Consider the following 21,549-nt stretch of genomic DNA (forward strand, 5'->3'; position numbering starts at 1 on the left):
CTTGCGAGCCTTTGGGAGGTGACTTGAAGGTAGGATTTTCTAGAATTGCCAACACTTGGTAAGCTTTTGGACTCCAAGGAGACATCCATTAGTTATCTCTTGTGAGCTTTTGATGGGTAATCCAAGGTTAAGGATCACCTTGAATGGCAAGTGCTAGGTGAGAGGTATGAGCCATTACAAGGTGCATCAGTGAGAGGGATTTAGTGTTTGAATCCATTAATGGGAAGCATCTGTACAACACCGGTTGGAGAAGGAACTATATGTTAATTCTCTAATGCGAGGAAAAGAAACAAGTGACCAAAACTCTCTTTTTATAGGAGGAATCTGAGCCTAGTGATCTGAAACTCCAAGAAACACTTTTCTTTGTAATTAAAATCAGTTACTATTTTTAGTTAGCTTAAAACCAATCCTTTTTCCACCAAAGTTTATGTTTTCTTTCAAAGCTAACCTTGAAATGAAAAGGCACCAATTCAGCTTTAAATTAATGTCATTTGCAAAGTGAAAACCCATCCCAGTGAACGATCCTAGAGCCACTATGCTATAGTAGCTTTGTCTTTGCTACCCTAGTATATGGTGTAATAGGTTATAAATTTTGTTGATTAATCCCTCAATCAAGGAGCACCAGCTGGACACGAATCAGTTGAGACACCAATTAGGCATGAATCAAATGACCTTGAGATGTTCTTGGTATCCACAACCTTAAGTTGGTCATATCATCTAGAGCCCTAAGCTCGTGACCTAGATTCTTTCATGTAATCAACAGCCCTGAGCTGTTCATAGCATCTATAGTCCTAATCTCATAACTCGAAGTCGTTCAAATCAACCATAGCCAAGAGTTATTCATAACATCTAGAGCCCTGAGCTTACAACCTAATGTTGTTCAAGTCATCAACATCCTTGAGTTTTTCATAGCATCTTAGGTTTTAAGCTCACGACCTAGAGTTGTTCATGTCAACCACAGCCTTAAGCTATACATAGTATATAAAGCCTTAAGCTGACGACGTAGAGTAGCACATGTCATCCATAGCTCTGAGTTGTTCATATGATCTAAAGCCTTGAGATGACGACTCGAAGTCATTCATGTCAACCATAACCTTGAGTTGTTCATAGTATATAGAGCCCTAAGCTCATGACCCTAAGTAGTTTATGTTGTCCACAACAATAAGCTATTCATAGCATCTAGAGCCCTAAGCTCATGACCCGGAGTCTTTCATGTCATCGACAACCTTGAGTTGTACATAGTATCTAGACCCCTAAGCATAGAAACCAAAGTCTTTCATGTGAACCACAACCTAAATCTGTTGATTGCATCTAGAGCCTTGAGCTCATGACGTAGAGTACCTCATGTCTTTGATAGCCCATAGTTGTTCATAGCATCCAATGCTCTGAGCTTAAGACCCAAAGTCTTTAATTTTATTCACAGCATAGAGTAGTTCATAGCATCTAGAGCCTTGAGCTCATGACCCAGATTCGTTCATGTCATCCATAGCCTTGAGTTGTTCATAGCATCTAGAGGCTTGAGCTCATGACCTAAAGATTTTCATGTCATCCATAGAGTTGAGTTACTCATAGCATCTAGAGCCTTAAGCTCACGACCTAAATTCGTTCATGTCAACCATAACCCTAAGTTGTTAATAGCATCTTAAACCTTGAGCACATGATCAATAGTCATTCATGTCAACCACAGTCCAACGTTGTTCACAAGATTCAGAGCCATGAGCTCATGACCTAGAATAGCCCATGTTATCCATAGCCTTGAGTTGTTCTTAGCATCTAAAGCCTTGAGTTCACGACCTGGGGTTATTCATGTCAGCCATAGCCTAGAGCTGTTCATAGCATCTAAGGCCCTATCCTGATGAGCCAAAGTGGTTCATGTGATCAATAACTTTGAGCTATTTGTAGCATATAGAGCCTTGAGCTCACGTCCTATAGAAGTTCATATCTTTGATTGCCCTGAGTTGTTCATAGTAAATAAAGCTTTGAGCTAACAACCTAGAGTCATTCATATCAACCACATCCTTGAGACATTCATAATATTTATAGCCCTGAGCTCATGACCTTGAGTAGTACATGCAATTCACAACCTTGAGTTGTTCATATCAGTTAGACCCCTAAGCTCATGACCCAAAGTCTTTTATGGCATCGACAACCCTTAGTTTTTCATAGCATCTAAGGTTCTCAGCTCATGTCCCAGAGTCATTCATGTGAACCACAACCCTGAGCTATGCATAGTATTTAGAGTCTGACCTTATGACCCAAAGTCGTTCATATCAACAGAGTTGTTCATAGCACCTAGAGCCCTAAGCTCACGACCCAGAGTAGCTCATATCATCCATGACCCTAAGCTATTCATAACATCTAAATCCCTTATATCACGACCCGAAGTCGTTCATGTCAACCACAACCCTGAGTTGTTCATAGTATCTAGAGCCCTAAGTTCACGACTCTGAGTCATTCATGTCATCCACAACCCTAAGTTGTTCATAGCATCTAGAACCCTTAGCTCAAGACCTGGAGTCTTTGGTGTCATCAACAACCCTGAGTTGTACATAGTATCTAGAGCCCTAAGCTCATGACCTGGAGTCATTCATTTCCATCATAGCTCAGGGTTGTTCATTGCATCTAGAGCCCTAAGTTGTTCATAGCATTTAAAGCCCGGTAATCGCGACCCTGATTCATTCATGTCAACCATAGTACAGATTTGTTCATAGCATCTAGAGCCTAAGCTCATGACCTATAGTAGCTTAAGTCATCCATAGCCTTGATCTGCTCATAGCATCTAGAACCCTGAGCTCTCGACTTGGAGTCATTCATGTCAACCATAGCTCTAAGTTATTCATAGTATCATGAGCCCTAAGCTCACGACCTAAAGTTGCTCATGTCATCCATAGCCCTAAGCTATTCATAATATCTTAAACCTTGAGCTCACGGGATCCTAAGTCATTCATATTATCCACAACTCAGAGTTGCTCATAGCATTTAAAGCCCTCAGCTCATGACCCATAGTCGTTCATGTCAACCACAACCTTGAGGTGTTCATAGTATCTTGAGCCATGAGCTCACGACCTAGAGTCGTTCATGTTATCCATAGCCTTGAGCTCATGACATAGAGTCATTCATATCACTCATAGCCCTAAGCTACTCATAGCATCCAGAGGCTTCAGTTCCTATCATCCACAATCTTGTGTTGTTCAAAGCATCTATAGCCTTGAGCTCACAACCTGGAGTGGCACATATCATCCACAAGCTTGAGTTGTTCATAACATTTGGAGCCATAAACACACGACTTAAAGTTCATCATGTCATCAATAACCCTAAGCTATTCATAGCATTTATACCCTTAATCCCATGACACAAAGTCGTTCATGTCATCATAAGCCTTGGGCTATTCATAGCATCTAGAGTTGTAAGCTCACAACCCAGAATTGTTATGTTATCCATAACCCTGAGCTATTCATAGAAATTAAAGCCATAATCTCATAACCAAGAATCATTCATATTATCCATAACTCTAAGTTGTTCATAGTATCTTATGGCCTGAGCTCACAGGATCCTCAATCGTTCATATCATCTACAACTCTGAGTTGCTCATAACATCCAGAGCCTTGAGCTCACAACCCAAAGTTGTTCATGTCAACCACATTCTTGAGCTGTTCATAGTATCTTGAGTCATGAGCTCACAACTTAGAGTCATTCATGTCATCCACCACCCTTAGCTCATGACATAAAATCATTCATATCATCTACATCCCTAAGTTGCTCATAGCATCTAGAGGCCTTAGCTCATGGGATATCAAGTCATTCATGTCATTCACAATTCTTAGTTGTTCAAAGCATCCATAGCCTTAAGCTCATGACCTAGAGTGTCACATATCATCCATAACCTTGAGCCCTTCATAGCATCTAAAGCCCTAAGCACACGACCTAGAGTTGTTCATGTCATCAACAACCCTAATTTGTTCATAGCATTTAGATCCCTAAGCCCACAACTTGAAATCTTTCATGTCATTTATAGCCCTAAGCTTTTCATAAAATCTAGAGCCCTAAGATCATAACCCGGAGTCATTCATGTCATCCCTAGCCTTAAATTTTCATAGTATTTGAAGGCTTGAGCTCATGACTTGGACTCATTCATGTTAACCACAACCCTGAGCTGTTATAGCATCTAGAGCCCAAAGCACACCGCTCAGAGTTGTTCATGTCATCCATAGCCCTAAGTTATTCATAGCATCTAGAGCCCTGAATTCCCAACCTGAAGTAGTTCATATCATCCACAACCCTGAGTTGTTCATAGCATCTAGTACCCTAAGCTCACAAATCAAAGTCGTCAATGTAATACAAAAAGTTGAGTTGTTCATAGCATCTAGAGCCCTCAGCTCATGACCCAAAGTCGTTGATGTCCACCACAGCCTTAATTTGTTCATAGCATTTAGAACCCTGAGCTAACAACCTTGAGCCATTCATGTCATCAATAGGCTTGAGTTGTTCATAGCATCTAGAGCCTTAAGCCCACGACCCAAAGTTGTTCATGTCATACATAGCCTTGCAGGTTTCATAGTATCTTGAGCCTTGAGCTCACGACCTAAAGTCATTCATGTCATCCATAGCTCTAAGCTATTTATAGCAATTAGAGCCATAGGCTCACAACCAAGAATCATTAATATCATCTTCAACCATGAGTTGTTCATAACATCTTGAGGCTTGAGCTCACAACATTCCCAATTGTTCATATCATCCACAACTTTGAGTTGCTCATAGCATCTGGAGCCTTTAGCTCACAACCCTGAGTCGTTCATGTCAATTATAGCCTTGAGTTGTTCATTGTATCTAGAACCGTGAGCTCATGACCCAGAGTCTTTCATGCATCCACAACCCTCAGCTCATGATGCAGAATCATTCATATCATCCACAACCCCAAGCTGCTCTTAGCATCTAGAGGCTAGAGCTCACAGGATCCCAATTTGTTCATATTATCCATAATATTAAGCTGTTCAAAGTAACCACAACCTTGAGCTCATGACTTAGAGTAGCACATATCATCCAAAGCCTTAACTTGTTCATAGCATCTAAAGCCCTAAGCTCATGACCTAGAGTCATTCATGTCAACCACAACCCTTAGCTATTCGTAGTATCTAAAGCCATGAACTCACGATGAAGAGCCATTCATATCATCCATAGCCCTGTTTTATTCATAACATCTAGAGCCCTAAGCTCACGACATAGAGTCGTTCATGTCATCCAAAGTCATGAGCTATTCATAGCATCTCGAGTCTTAAGCTCACAACCCATAGACATTCATGTCCATCACAACCCTGAGTTGTTCATAGTATCTAGATTCCTAAGCACATGACCTGAAGTTGTTCATGTCGTCTACAACCATGAGTTGTTCATAGCATCTCGAGCCTTAACCTCACGACCTAAAGTATTCAAGTCATCCACAACCTTAAGCTATTCATAGCATCTAGATCCTTGAGCTCTCGACCCAGAGTCATTCATGTTAATGATAAGCCTGTTATGTTCATAGCATTTTAGAGCCATGGTCTCACGACCAAGAATCGTTCATATCATCCACACTCCTAATTTATTCGTACCATCTAGAGGCCTGAGCTCATGGGATCCCGAGCCATTCATATCATCCACAACCTTGAGTTATTCATAGGGTCTAAAGCCCTGAGCTAACGACCCAGAGTAGCTCATGTCATCGATAGCCTTAATCTGTTCATAACATCTAGAGTGCTGAGGTCACGACCCAAAGTCATTCATGTCAATGATAGCCCTAAGTTGTTCATTGCATCCAAATCCCCCGAGCTCACGACTTAAAGTCGTTCATGTTATCTACATACCTGAGCTATTCATAGTATTTAGAGTCATAGGCTCATGAAACAAGAATCATTCATATCATCCACAACCCTGAGCTGTTTATAGCATCTAAAGGCCAGAGCTCATAAGATTCCAAGTTGTTCATGTCATCCACAAAGTTGAGTTGTTCATAGCATCCATAGCTTGAGCTCATGACTTAGAGTAGCTCATATGATCCACAACCTTGAGTTGTTCATAGCATCTAAAGCCTGGAGCTCATGAAACAGAGTCGTTCATGTTAATCATAGCCCTAAGCTATGCATGGGATCTATAGCCCTGAGCCCACGACCCAAAGTTTTTCAAGTCATCCACAACCTTGAGCTGCTAATAACATCTAGAGTCCTGAGCTGTTGATAACATCTAGAGCCATAAGCACATGAGCCAGAGTCATTCATGTTCACCATAGCTGATTACTACCAAAAAGTGCTATTTTGTAGACCTAATTATAATGGTTTTAAGCACCTTTGTGTAGTAATCATATTCATTTAACCAAATTAATTCATTAAGGTCCTTAGTAATTGGTTTTAACCATTTTGTGGCAAGTTTACATGTTTTTATCAGCTTATGAATCAATTCAAGCATGCGAAATGATGGAGGAGCTACTTGGACAAGTTAAAGGAAGGATTTTGGAAGTTTACAGGCTTGAATTTCAAGTGGAAACACGAGCACAAGCAAAGAGAAGCGAAGAGGAAAACAGAGTGAAGAAAACAGAGGACAGCAGCTGCAGTCTTCTTTCGCACTTTTGGGGAACTTCCCGAAGTCAATTTTCTACATGCTATATACCATTTCAAAACTCAGGAAGTCAAGAATCCAAGGCTTCAAACCGTGTATGATTTAGAGCTGAAATGAGGAAGATATGGCCTTCGGAATACAACTGCATCAAACCTTGCGAAAATTTCGCAAGGTGAATTTCTCCTTGCGAAATTTCGCAAGGGGATTTTCCTCATGGTGCGAAATTTTGCCATTTCGCACCATGAAGAAACCACCTTGCGAAATTTTGCAAGGAGGATTTAGGCACCTTGCGAAATGCCAAATTTTCGCAAGGTGGCTTTTCACCTTGCGAAATTTGGACCCTTCATCTTTCCCCTTGCCAAATTTCCTCTGTTTCTCCACGCACACACCAACGACTTCCCAGATATTTTTAGCTTGATATTTTCTCATGTAAATTCCTTTTGTAACCTTGTATTCAGCCGACATAAGGCTTTATCTTGTAATTTTAGCTTGTTATTGTCTTTAAATAGAGGTGAAGAGCCTCAGACAAATATAATCTTGTAACCTGTAACCTTATAAGTTATAAGAGCACTTTTGTTCATACGTTTCTTTTCTCTTTTCTTTCTCATTTTCTTAGTAGCCAAACATCCTTGGAGGATGAAATCCCCAAGGATGAGAGGCTAAAACCTTTACGTTTCTCAAAGTATGGATGTTATGTGATGGCTTGGATGCAATCCCATGGAAATTTCTCACACCTGGAAGGTAAGGTAGTCGTTTTTCATTAATGGTTCATTAATGCAAAGTTTGGTTTTTATTTCCTTTGGACAACTTCCAACGGCCAAAACTTGATAAGCTTTTGGATTTCTATCCATTACTTATATCCTACGAGCTATTGGAAGGTGAGGTTTTCAATTCCAAGTTTTGCATTAATCCGTTAGAACCAATTTCAATGGCCATTGAAAGGTAAGTTTATCACCTGGAATGACTTTGAGTTGCCAATATTTGGTAAGCTTTTAGCTTTAGACTATTAGTTATCTCTTACGAGCCATTAAAAGGAAGTCTAAGGTGAATAACCATTGATGAAATTCACTACCATCTGTTTTTCCATTTTAAAGGATTAAAACTTGATTTGCTAAATCCATACCGGTTCGGGAAGCAAGCATCACCATAGTTGTAACCCCAATGCGAGGAGCCTATCCTGAGATTTCCAATTTGCATAAGAGCCAGATCATAGCTATCCTATCTTTGAGAAACTTGTTTTTACACCCTTTCATTATAGTCTTTAATGTTAGCTTAAATTAGTTTAAATCTTTTTAAAACATTTACATCTTCTTTTAAAGCTAACATCCATAAGAAAATCACCTATTTTCCTAATTTGAATATCACTTGTGTTTGCGAAAACCCTTCCCAGTGAACGATCCTAGAACCACTATGCTATAGTAGCTTGGCTACTTTAGTAATAGTATTTAAGGTATAAATTTTGTTGATACGCCTTTAAAGCTAAGCTACCATGAGTCGCATCAAATGGCGCCGTTGCCGGGGAAGGTGCCACAAGTACAGTGAAGCAACCATTAAGGGTAACTTGTGATCTTCATCACAAGTTTGGTGAGTTTTCTTATAATTTTTTTTAGTTTAGTTTTTATTTAGTTAAATTTTTTATTCTCTTTTCTTTTATTTTTGTTTTAATTTCAATTTGTTCATTCCTTGTTGGATTCGAGACCAAGAGGGAACCCTGGTACAAGTTGAAGAAAAGAGCCTTCGTTGAATATCATTTTCTTTAGAAATGGAAATTCCACATGAAGATCAAAGCTCTCATTATGATCATGAGAAGGACAAATTTGCATACTTATCCATGAGGGATCGGATTGAATTAGGGAAAAGGCAGGTTCAACAAAGCCAATGGGGTAGTAAGGATGCTTTGAATGAAGACATGAGCATGAAGGCAAAGCTAGCATCTATGGCTAGAACGATAGAAGAGTTTGAATTGAGAAATGTGCATACTGAAGCACAACCACAAGCCATGCCAACTTCATTTGAGTATGTAAACCATCCCAACCTTACAAGCTAACCTCAACATCAACCGAATGACAAATTCGCATACCTATCCATGAGGGATCGGATTGAATTAGGGAAAAGGCAAGTTCAACAAAGCCAATGGGGTAGTAAGTATGCTTTGAATGGAGATGATTCATATGAGCATATGGTAGGGGAGTGCCCTACCATTCCAACTGTGAGAGACATGTGCGGTTACCAAAGCTCCTACACCTTAAGTTGGAATAACCATCCCAACCTTACAACCCAACCTCAACCTCAACCATCAATGAGTACATCTTCATTGGAGCAAGCCATTTTGAAGATAAGCAAAGTCATGGAGGACTTTGTAGGTGAGCAACAAAAGATCAACTCTCATCTTAATGAAAAGATTGATAATTTGGAGAGTTCAATAAATGTAAGAATGGAGGAGGTTTATAATGATCTATCACTAAGGATAGAAAAAGTTCAAGACTCCATTGAGAAGCTCACCAATCTCGACATAGCAAGGGGGAAAAGGAAGCTTCCTCCTCAACCCCACCATAACCTTTAAGGAACCAATGCAAAAAGATCAAGGAAAGTGTTGAAGATCGACATTTTGGTGGGGGATTGCTATGACAACTCTATGGACTAACCTTCCATTGAAAATCATAAGGTTCAAGATGATAAAGGGTTACCTGAACCCTTTAAAGCATCCACTTCTCCAGGGAAGAGAAGAGAAACGAATTCCCTTGGACCAAATGGGAAGGATGCCAATTTTGTTTGGGATCCAGGGGGAATTCAGCATGATGTGGGTGTGTGAGTGAGGATGAGCTAAATAGTTCATCTTCTTTTGGGGGTACATGCTATCAGCTTCATTTAAATTCTATGCTTTCTTTAAATTTATGCATGTTTTAGTTTGAATTCTTAGCTTTAATTTAGTTTTAATATGTTTTTAAGATGAGTTTTGAAGTGTTCATGCAGGTACGATGCTTGCAAAAATCGAAATGGAGGTGAAACAGAGGAAACAGTGAAGCTAAAATGCATAAGCAAAGCTCTCAGTGGAATTTCGAACCATGAACACACTCAGTGCGAATTTTTCGCACAGTGACAGTGCATGGTGCGAAAAGGAATTTCTATACATTTTGGAAAGCCAAGCCTCCCGGGATGCTATCTTCGCACCTCAATTACCAGTGCGAAAACTTTCGCACCTTGTTTATCTTGGTGCGAAATGATTTTCAAGCTAATTTCTAAAAGCAAAGCTCTCGGGAAGGCCTTTTTCTTGAATTCCATGTTTTTCCAAGTTTAAAAATTCATGAATGCATTTCCAAACCTTTTGTTTTCAAATCCAAACCTAATTTCTTCCAAAAACAAACACCATTCTAAGCCAAAAATACTATTCACCTTCTTCCACAACCTCCATAGCCGCACACCACCATTCTTAATTCTCCACCCTTCACCAATTTTCTAGTTTTCTCCCATTAGAAACCTTCCCTTCATCCATTCTAAGCCTTAGGAACCCAATTTTAGAAATCCCATCCATCCAAAACTTTTTAAAAATCGAATTTCAAAACCATTCCATGCATGGCCGTCCACTTTGATTTTCATTTTCCATCATTTAATTTTGTTTGACATCATTTAAAAACTACCCAAACACCTTAGGAATCTTGTTTAGAGCCTAACCATACCTTAAAAAAAAAAAAAAAAAAAAAAAAACCATTTTTGAATTTTTTCCCAAAACTTGGAAAACACACAGTCGGGCTTCAAAGGAGGTGAACAGTGATTGTGCCAATTTTGGCACTCACTGTTCACTCCCCCTTTGTTTTCCCCTGTTTTAGCCAAAAATCTCCAATTTTAACACCCCTGCAAGCTACATTCAAATGTCATTGCAACTTATATGAGTATACCATCATGGCATGGACCCTTTGAGCCTTGTCCTCAACTACTCAAAGTGGGGTCCACTCATAATTTTTGTAAATATTTAGTATAAATTCCTCTCTCATTCAATTTTTGAATTTTGAAACAGGTGGTTCAACCTTCTCAACTCCAAGTCCACATCACATGAGGTACCACTTCCTTCCTCCTTATTTTCGATTCAAACATTGAGGACAATGTTCATCTCGGTTGGGGGGAGTGATGAGGAAGTAAGTATTAGTTTAAATTTTTATCATACTTAGTTAAATTAGCTACTTTTTGTTTAAATTTTTAAAATTTTTGCTTTAAACTCCATGGATATTAAGGATTAACTCTCAAAATTAAATGAGAGAAGTCGAGTTTCAACTTGATTACATGAGTCTTAGAGTTTGTATTATGCTCTTCTAAAAGTTGATGAATTGTTGAAACTCCCATTGCATGCAAACTTATCTCTTCCACCTTAAGCTATTCGCACACACATACATTAGATTCCGGTTATAAGATGTGAAACTATCTCACCCTCTAAGCTTGAGAAATCATAATTTGACACCTTTAACCTCTCTTTAATAGTGTTGGGACACCTCATAAAGACCAATGAGTCTTTGAAAAAATAGAAAAAAGAAAAAGAAAAAGAAAAAAAAAAAGAATAAACTTCTTTTCTTGCCTTGAAACCTGAGCATGGTTCGAAGGGGTGGCAAAAGCCTTTAAAGCCTGGTGCCCTAAGCCTTTATTGGTTGGGAGTCACCGATCCTCTGCTTGTTACATGGGTGAATTGGTTAAGTTTAGTAAGTGAAAAGAATTGTGAATAAGAGGTGCGTTCCTAGCCTATCAAGAGATGGTTAATTTTGCTAAGCTTAAAGAAAGACTTAGGTTGGGGGGAGATGATAGTTATCCATACTATACTCGGAAGCTAATCACATTAACACTTAGCTTTTAGTGAAAGAATTTGATTTGGATCTTTTGAGAGTGGAAATTCTTTTGATGCTTAAACTTGCATAATATCTATTCTTTGTACTCTATGATCAAGTGAATGCTTTGACAACTCTTATTATAGGTTGAGTTTCACATCTTTATTGATCCATGGATGTCCATCATACCACTCATATCATTTTTTAGAGTGATTTGCATGGTCCCTTTTATGTATATTATTATAGTTTACTTAGTTTTTATCTCCTCCATTGCTAAGGGACTAGCAATGAGTCGGTTGGGGGGTGTCTTGAGCTATTCATATCATCCTTAACCTTGAGGTGTTCATAACAACTTAAGGCCTGAACTCATGGGATCTCAAGTCATTCATATCATCCACAACTCTAAGATTTTTGTAGCATCTAGAGCCCTAAGCTCACGACTCAAAGTGGTTCATGTCAACCACAACCTTGAGTTGTTCATAGTTTCTAGAGTTGTGAGCTCATGACTTAGAGTCGTTCATGTCATGCACAACCTTAAGGTCATGACGCAAAATCATTCATATCATCTACATCCCTAAGTTGTTCATATCATTTAGAGGCCTGAGCTCATGGGATCATTAGTCATTCATATCATCCATAATGTTGAGCTATTCAAAGCATCCACAGCCTTGAGCTCACGACCTAGAGTAGCACATATCATCCATAGCCTTGACCTGTTCATAACATCTAGATCCCTAAGATCACAACCTAGAGTCTTTCATGTCAACCACAACCCTAAGTTGTTCATAACATTTAGAGCCTTGAGCCCACGACCTTGAGTCATTCTTGTAATCTATAAGCCTGAGTTGTTTATAATATTTAAAGCCTTAGGCTCACGACCAAGAATTGTTGATATCATCCACAACCCTAAGCTATTCATGTTATCTGGAGGCTTCAACCTACAGGATCCCAAGTCGTTCATATCATCCACAACCCTATGTTATTCGTAACGTCTAGAGCCTTGAGTTAACTAATGGGAAAAACCCAAATCTCTCTGTTTGCCAAGTTTGGATCAGGTTAGGAATATGCATAACTATCCTAGGCTTTTTCTAAATTCTATGCATAGTGAAAAAATAACTTTTTTATACTTTAAAAGGATTTTGAAAGTGCTAACAAAAACCATTCCTCAAATTCAGATGTTTTTGAATCAAATCCACATGGTAAAGATGAAGATCGAAATCGTAGAAGTCTTGTAACCCCGAAGTCTTCCACTTGAACCTTGATCTTGGCAGCACACTTTCAGTGGGAAGGAAAAGAGGGTGGAGGTTATGGCTTTCTACCTCTCTGGATGGTGGAAGATAAAAGCTATGGAAACTCTGATTCATGCCTAATTGGTGTCTCAGCTGGTTCGTGTCCAGCTGGTGCTCCTTGATGGCGGGAGTGATCAACAAAATTTATAACCTATTACACCATGAACTAGGGTAGTAAAGAAAAAGCTACTATAGCATAGTGGCTCTAGGATCATTCACTGGGAAGGGTACTTAAACTGAAAATGATACCAATTCAAAGTGAATTGGTGCTGTTTCATTTCAAGATTAGCTTAAGAAATAAAACACAAACTTTGGTAGAAAAAGGTTTGGACTTAGATTAACAACACAGCAAGTGATGAAAATTACTTAAGAAGAAAAGCATTCCTTGGAGATTCAGGTTTACAGGGGAGGTTCCTCATGCAAAAGCATAGCTCCGGTTAGTTGGTTCAATTTCTCGCATTAGAGAATTAACATAAAGTCAATTCTCTAACAGGTGCTACACAAATGCATCCCTCAATTGGATTTCAGCTTTAATTCTCTCACTGATGCAACTTGCAATGGTTCGAGCCTCTCACTTAGCCTTTACCATTCAAGGTGACCTTTAACCTTGGATTACCCGTCAAAAGCTCGCAAGAGATAACTAATGGATGTCTCCTTAGAGTCTAAAAGCTTACCAAGTGTTGGCTATTCTAGAAAATCCTACCTTCAAGTCACCTCCCAGAGGCTCGCAAGGGGTAAACTAGTGCATCTCCATGGTTAGAGATCACTTGCCTTACCAAGTGTTGGCCCAGGTGACTCCAAGGTGTTTTAAGTTAACTAAAAACATAGAAACCATTCACGGGACACACTTTCTTTTCATTCATAGCTGAAACCAAAAAGCTTCTGATTCTTGCACTTGGAACCTTTCCCGGCAACCTTAACTCCAAGGAACTAAAAGGTTTAGTTACTCATTCTCTGGGGAAAATTCCTCAGAGAGTGCATAACTTCACAAATAAAAAACACAATCAAAGTGAGAAGGTAAAGCAGAGCTCAAGCTCTGTATTTTACTTCCTTTCAAACTTTTACAAAACTTTCAACACCCTCAGAACAGGCTCCTCGGGCTTAATTTATATGAAAATTACATTAATACCTTTTACAAGGATATTTAGCCATTTTCCTAACTTAAAAGCTAAGGAATCCTATAATTGGTTGGATACAAGGAGAATTTGGGGATTTATACAACAAAAATCTGATGCAAAATATCTCCAAGTGTCGGTTACAAATATCGGGAAGCACTAAGGACCATTTCGCAGGTGAAAATGAGGTCTGCGAGATTTCGCAGATGAACAAGAAGGGCTGTGAAATTACTTCGCAGCAAATGGCTAATTCCGCACCGCTGCGAAGTTGGCTTACATCTTATGGTGTTTGGCTTCCATCGCGACGTGAAACTTCAAGGGAAATCCATAGCACTGTGCAAAAAGGTTGCGAAATCATTCCGCAACAAAAGGGTGATTTCACAACACTTTGCTGAATCCTTCCTTCAGCTTGGAGTGATTGGCTTCCAATGGCTGTAACTTCTTCATTTCAACTCCGAATTGCACACCGTTTGAAGCATTGGATTGTTGACTTCCTAAGCTTTCAAATGACATATAGCATGCATAAAGTGGACATCAGTTAGTGCTCCAAAGGTGGCTGAAATGAATGTCATCAAGAATGCTTCATGGCTGGATTCTCTTTGCTTCCTCTCCTTGCATTTCAACTTTGCTTATGGCAAAAGTGCTTCAAAGCTTTGATTCTTCATGCCTCTAAGCTTCCCATTGCTTTGCCAATGATTCCAAATAACTCTCCTCAATCTCATATTGCTTTGGTGATCAAAAGGCTATCAAAAGCACCAAAACTTACACAATTTGATTAGAAATGATTGCAAAGGTCCTTAACATGTTAATTGGGTTAAAAGGCACTAACTACTACTCAAAAGTGTTTAAAAGGATTAATTACAAGCTATCAAATAGCACTTTTTGAGTAGTAATCACTCCCCCAAACCGACATATTGCTAGTCCCTTAGCAATGAAGGAGAGAGAAATAAAATAAAAGTACCATAATTTACAACATCATGCTAATCACTTCCAAAAAATATTTAAGTGGCATGACTGATCAAACTCTCACATGGAACATTAAAGAAATATAAACTCAAATTTCAACAAGAGTTATCAAAAACTTTGCTAAATACCATTGATCAAGGGGATGCATTATGCAAATTGAAGTTTTAAAATCATCTTCACTTCCAAAGAACCAAACTTTACTCTTCCACAAAAACCTAAGTGTAAGATGATAGACCCCGAATATAGTATGCTAAACTAATCTCTCCCCCCAACCTATCTCTTTTCAATACTTAGCAAATTGACCAAATTCAATAGACAAAGAACACACTTTTTTTTTTTATATAGAAGATACAAGGCTTAAAGGGCATCCTTTTCTGAATTGTCCATGTAACGGGGGTCCATCGATGACTCCCAACCAATTAAGGTTTAGGGCATCAAGCTTTAAGGATCTTTCAACCACTAACTCCTCGGATTTCACCCCGGACTTTTTCATATACCCTTTTTGCCTACCATATGCTAACTCCACCTATCCACCCTTGTAACGAGCATTAAGGTCGGTGACTCCCAACCAATGAAGGCTTAGGGCACCAGGTTTCAAATGTTTTCACCATATACCCTTCAGACCTTGCTCGGGTTTCAAGGCAAGCAAACATTTTTCTTTCTTTCATTTTTTTTTCAAAGGCTCATTGGTCTTTCATAAGGTGTCTCAATATTATCAAAATGAGGTCAAAGGTACCAAGTCCCAAAATTTTCTAAGTCAAGGGGGAAATAGTTTTTCATCTTATAATCGGAATCTATTGTGCACAGTGTGTGGATAGCTTAAAGTGGAAGGACTAAACTTGATTTCAATAGAAGTTCAACAATTGAACCACTTTAGCAAGCATAATCCAAACTCTAAGTTAGATGAAAAGCAAAAGTTCAGGTTCTCCTCCTTTAATTTGAAAATTTTTCCTCAAAATCCATGGAGATTATAGTAATAAGCAAACAACTACAACTAATTTACTAGACAAGGCTGAATTATTAAAATAACTTAGCATACTTCCTTTAACTTAGCATACTTCCTTCCTCATTCCCCCCCCCCCCCCCCCCCCCCCAACCGAGCTGAGCATTGTCCTCAATGTGATATGGGTGATCGAAATTATAGGGAGGAAGTGGTGCCTCCTGAGTGATATCAATTTCGAATACTGATTGGAGAAACCACATGTTTCAAAAAGAATAAAAGATGTGAGCAAAGGAAATAAGAATAAATTAATGCTAAGAATTAACAAAAAACTAGACTTTGTATTACTTTAATCATTTGAGTACAGTTGGAAAAGAAGTAATACAAGTAATCCAAGCAATCCCCATATATGGTATCAAAATGTGGGGGATTTCATATATGACTAACTAAAACAAAATACATAAAAGCAATATATAAAATATATGTATATATAATCAGATAGGATGATGATGCTGGCTCTGAGGACTTAGGCAGATGACTCTGCCTCTTCAGCTGACTCAGGAGGGACCTGAGGCTCTGTGGACTGAGAATGTGGCACTGCAGTGGTAGGAGTGAGATGCTCAGCAGCTGCTGGGAGACTAAGATGATGCTGAAGCTGCCTCAAGATGGCAGTGTGTTGAGCCTGGATAGTCATCATCTGATCCTGGCGAGCTCGCAAAGCTGCCATCTCCTGAGCAAGGCTGCTCTGAGAGGCTGTTAAGGTCTGCAATGCCTGGCATAAATCCCTATACTCAGAAATAGGGATGGCCATCCTTGGCTCAATAGAAGTGGAGGGTTGTCCTGAAGCTGGGGCAACTGGAGGGACTGGTGAGGCTCTGGCTATGGTGGGAGAGGCAACAGGTATACCCTCAAGTATAAGACGTGGAGATGTTTTCCTAGCAGCTGGCACCTGAGCTGGTTGAGGAAGCTCTGGCTGCTCCATCCTATAAGCTGTCATATTGCTCCATTTGTCGAAAGTAAACACATCTCGACATATCCTCTTTCGCTCCAACTGAGGCTCTGATGGGTAGCCCAGATGCTCAAGAATCTGGCATAGCAGCCGCGGGAAGAGAAGTGGAATGGCATCAGCTCTTGGTAACTTCTTCTTATGCACCTTCTCTTCAAAGTAGAGAAGGGCTGCCATGATTAAGTGGTGAGGGCCAAAAAAGTATCCCTCAGAAATTCGGAACAAAGCCTCCAACAGAATTCCTCTTCTCTGGGTCCAATGCTGGAGTGGATAAATATTATGGCGCAAGAGCGCATCAATGAGAAACATCCTTGGGGGAAGTTCCCCCCTCAATAGATATGGATTTCTGGAAGCTCTTCCAGACAGGATATGCACCATCTCCAGCTGAGAAGGATTAGCCCATGCTCTAAAGTCATCAAAATGGCTTGGCTCATATGGGATTCGTAGGGCCTCTGCTATATGGCATGCTCCCAGGATGCCATGTCGACCATCAATGGTAAAATGGATTAAGGTGGGATCTCTGACCTGCTGAGTAGTCATGGACTGATAAAAATCCATGGCTACTCTGGGATAGAAAAAGTCTTACGGGGTCAGCAGCTGCTCCATTCGATATCTTCGCAGCAATTGGAATGACCCTTCAAGCTCCGACCGCAATTGGAAGGCGGCTTGTCAAAGTACAACTCGGAGTGAAATGGTCGAGCTCGGCAATCCAAATTGCCTTCAATTGGTGGCTGAGTGAGCATTGGACGCCTGAGTATCACTTCAGGAGCTGTTTCAGACTGAATTTGGGGCTCAGAAGGCGGCGGCTGGCTTGCTTGAGGCTTCGCCTGCGGTGTCGGAGATGGCTCTGGAGATGGAACAGGGGATTGCCCTGTCAAATCGATGGGTTCCAAGCTTTCCACTCTAGCTCGTTTTTGCAGGGGACGGCCCCCTGACCTGGTAAGATAACGCCTCGCCGAAGGCGTTTGCAATGTCGGCTTGGCCTGGCGTTTCTTTGGCGTGGCCTTCACAGGAGGTGAAACAACTTCTGGCCGCGGAGGCTCAGAGGGTGATGCTTGAACAGGCGCTTCACGCGGCGCTGGCTTTCGGCTGGATGGAGAGGAAGTTTTAGCTCCTTTGGTTCATGACATTACGAACTGACAAAATTTGGGCGGCGGGGACGATCGGAAGGGATGACCGGAGGTGCGCGCGACGTCGGGCTTTGGAGAGAAGGCGAACGGACGGTTGCTGCGACTTTTCCTCTTTCTGAAATGCTTTCGCAGCTCAAATGACCGGTATTTATAAGGAATAATAGAATATTAAAGGTCATTTTGGGTTTCATAGAAGAAAGCTGATTCCGCAGCAAAATTGGGGGTTTCGCAAGAGAAAACCACTTTCGCAGCCCACTTCGCAATTGCGAAATTGGTGTCACTGTATTGCAGAATGGCGCTCGTGTGCCAAAAATTGGTTTCGCAATTGTGAAACACCCTTCAGAATGGAGATATCGCTGCGGAAATGGGGCTTTTTTACACCTTAGCGGTTCGCAGCTGCGAAATGGAAGCTCCTGTGCTGCGGAGTGGCACTCGTGTGCCATTCTTGGATTCGCAGCTGCGAAAACTTTCGCAGAGGATTGAAAAGTGTTGCGAACTGATTTCGCAACAAAAAGCCGTTTTCGCAGAGAATTCCTTCTTGGCTACGAAATCTCACAGAGCTCTTTTTCTCCCTTGTTTTTGCTCTGTTTTCACTCTGTTTTCGCTCCGATTTCTTCCTTTGCAATTTCTCCCACCTGAGATCATTCAAAAAGATGAAAAAACATAAAAACACACAATTTAAGATCAAAAATTAAGATCAAAAGTATGGATAAAACTTTAAAATTTACAAAATTTACAAAAATTTTGGACTTTGGTGAAACCAAGTCCATCAAACCCTTCTCTGCTCAAGCTTTTTGAGGCTCAAGGAGGTTGATTCCCTCCTTTTCTGGTTTGAACGGCTCCATGAATGGCTTGAGACGATATCCATTGACTTTAAAGGTGTCCTTGCCATTGGAATTCAATAATTCCACTACTCCATTGCCATGTACTTGATGGATAATGAAAGGATCTATCCACCTTGACTTGAGCTTTCCAGGGAATATATGGAGTCTTGTGTCATAGAGTAAAACTCTTTGTCCTTTCTGGAATTCCTTGTTAGAAATTAGTTGATCATGCCACTTCTTCATCCTCTGTTTTGCAACTTTGGAGTTGATATAAGCATCATTTCTCAATTCCTCCATCTCATTAAGGTCTAAGCACCTCTTTGCCCCAGCCCTGATCAAGTCCATATTCAGCTTTTTGATTGCCCACCAAGCTTTGTATTCAACTTCCACAGGGAGATGACACGCTTTACCATAGACAAGACGATAGGGGGACATGCCAAGAATAGTCTTATAAGCTGTTCTATACGCCCATAATGAATCAGGAAGCTTAATAGACCAATCCTTTCTGCTTGTACTCACCACTTTCATCAATATGTTCTTCATCTCCCTGTTTGCTAGTTCAACTTGCCCGGAAGTTTGTGGATGATAAGGTGTAGCTACCTTATGCTTCACTCCATACTTGGCTAATAAACATTCAAAAGGCTTGTTGCAAAAATGAGAACCTCCATCACTGATTATAGCTTTGGGCACCCCAAATCTTGCAAAAATGTTCTCTTTCAGAAACTTGAGAACCACTCTATGATCATTTTGTTTACAGGGCACTGCCTCAACCCATTTAGAAACATAATCCACCCCCACCAAGATGTAAGAATTACCAAAAGACATTGGAAAAGGTCTCATAAAGTCAATGCCCCATACATCAAATAGCTCAACTATTAGTATGGGGTTCATTGGCATTTGATTTCTTTTTGTCAGCTTTCCAAGCCTTTGGCATCTATCACAACTTCTACACATGATGTGGGCATCTTTGAAAAGAGATGGCCAAGTAAACCCTGATTGCAACACCTTCATAGCTGTTTTATGAGAGGCAAAGTGGCCTCCACATGCATTCTCATGACAATGGGTTAGAATTCCTTGTTGCTCTTCCTCAGGCACACACTTCCTTATGATCTGATCTGCACAATATTTAAAAAGGAAAGGTTCTTCCCAATAATAAGCATGAATTTTTGCAAAGAAATGCTTCCTGTCCTGTGCATTCCACTCACTTGGAATTTCACCAGTAACTAGATAATTAGCAATGTGATCATACCAAGGAGTTTTTACAAGAAACATAAGTGATTCCTCAGGAAAGTCATCATTAATGGGCAAGGCATGAGAATTATGTGCTATAGCTAACCTTGAGAGATGGTCAGCTACCACATTCTCCACTCCTTTCTTATCTCTGATTTGGAGATCGAATTCTTGTAACAAAAGAATCCATCTTATCAACCTTGCTTTTGCATCTTACTTTGTCAATAAATACTTCAAGGCTGAATGATCAGTAAAAACAATGATGAAAGACCCTACCAAATAAGCACGAAATTTGTCCAAGGTAAATACCACAGCTAGCAATTCTTTCTCTGTAGTTGTGTAATTCCTTTGGGCTTCGTTCAATGTTTTGCTTGCATAATAGATCACATAGGGCTTCCCATCTTCTCTTTGACCAAGCACAGCTCCTATAGCAAAGTCACTGGCATCACACATTAGTTCAAAAGGTAGTTGCCAGTTAGGGGCCCTCACCATTGGAGTTGTTGTTAAAAATTTCTTTAGTTGATCAAAGCTATCTTGACATCTCTTATCCCATACAAACTTAGCATCCTTAGCTAACAACTCACAAAGAGGTTTTGAAAGCTTTAAAAAATCTTTGATGAACCTCCTATAGAAACCAGCATGGCCAAGGAACTGCCTTACTCCTTTTACAGTTGTTGGGGATGGCAATTTGGAAATAAGCTCCACCTTTGCTTTATCAACTTCAATGCCCTTTTCGGAGATGATATGACCAAGGACAATTCCTTGACGTACCATAAAATGGCATTTCTCCCAATTGAGCACCAAGTCTTTCTCAATGCATCTATGAAGAACCGCTTCCAAATTGACTAAGCATTCCTCAAATGTACCTCCATATACGGTGATGTCATCCATGAAAACCTCCATAATTCGCTCCACCATATCACTGAAGATACTCAACATACACCTTTGGAATGTTGCAGATGCATTACATAAACCAAAAGGCATTCTTCTGTAAGCATATTGTAGACCCTCAATTTTGTCCCTTTAACACATGTCTTTAAGTTCGTTTTCAGTGCTCCACAGTAGTTCCTTGGTGGCCCAGTACTACTCACCACTTACCTTTTTTTGAGTCACCTTGGAGACTTTGGTTAAGGGATTATTTGATCCCTTATTGTGACCCTTGGCAGCCCTAACTTAGACTTAGGCTTTTCTTGTTTTTATTTTTATTTTTTTTAGGATAGCTTTTAGATACACTTGGCCCATTAGGCACCACCTTAGGCTCACTTAGACACCTTAGGCTTATTTAGGCACACCCTGACCCACCTAGGCTTACCCGAGCTTACCTAAGTCACATTTTAGATAATTTTTTTTTGCATGACTTGTATGGCTTGCATGTGCTTGATTTTGTTTTTGTTTTTATTTTTATTCTTTTTTTTATTTTTTTGTCTTTTCCCCTATTTATTAGTTTTATTTATTTATTTATTTATTTTAGAAAATTGCATGAGTTTAATAATCATATTCATTTAGTTTTTATTTATCCATTTATTAATTTATTTTGATAGAGAATTGCTTAAGTTGATAATTCATTTTAGTCATGCAGGTGATCTATATTTTTAATTTCATTTAAAATTACATATTTTGGATTTTTAATTCTTAGTTACATGTTTT

The 21,549-nt window shown here is 39.8% G+C and overlaps 1 protein-coding gene across 1 annotated transcript in view; it reads right to left on the minus strand.

Annotated features, from left to right (window-relative positions):
* Positions 1 to 17,308: 17,308 nt before the first annotated feature.
* The window catches only part of LOC117920572 (proteoglycan 4-like), a 44,269-nt gene continuing 40,028 nt past the window's right edge, over positions 17,309 to 21,549 (minus strand). Inside the window, exon 2 of the mRNA XM_034838183.1 lies at positions 17,309 to 17,832. Within this exon, the coding sequence (XP_034694074.1) occupies positions 17,309 to 17,832 (524 nt within the window). The remainder of the gene's footprint in view (positions 17,833 to 21,549) is intronic.

The sequence above is a fragment of the Vitis riparia genome, chromosome 8 (assembly GCF_004353265.1).
Source record: "Vitis riparia cultivar Riparia Gloire de Montpellier isolate 1030 chromosome 8, EGFV_Vit.rip_1.0, whole genome shotgun sequence".
NCBI classification, from domain to species: domain Eukaryota; kingdom Viridiplantae; phylum Streptophyta; class Magnoliopsida; order Vitales; family Vitaceae; genus Vitis; species Vitis riparia.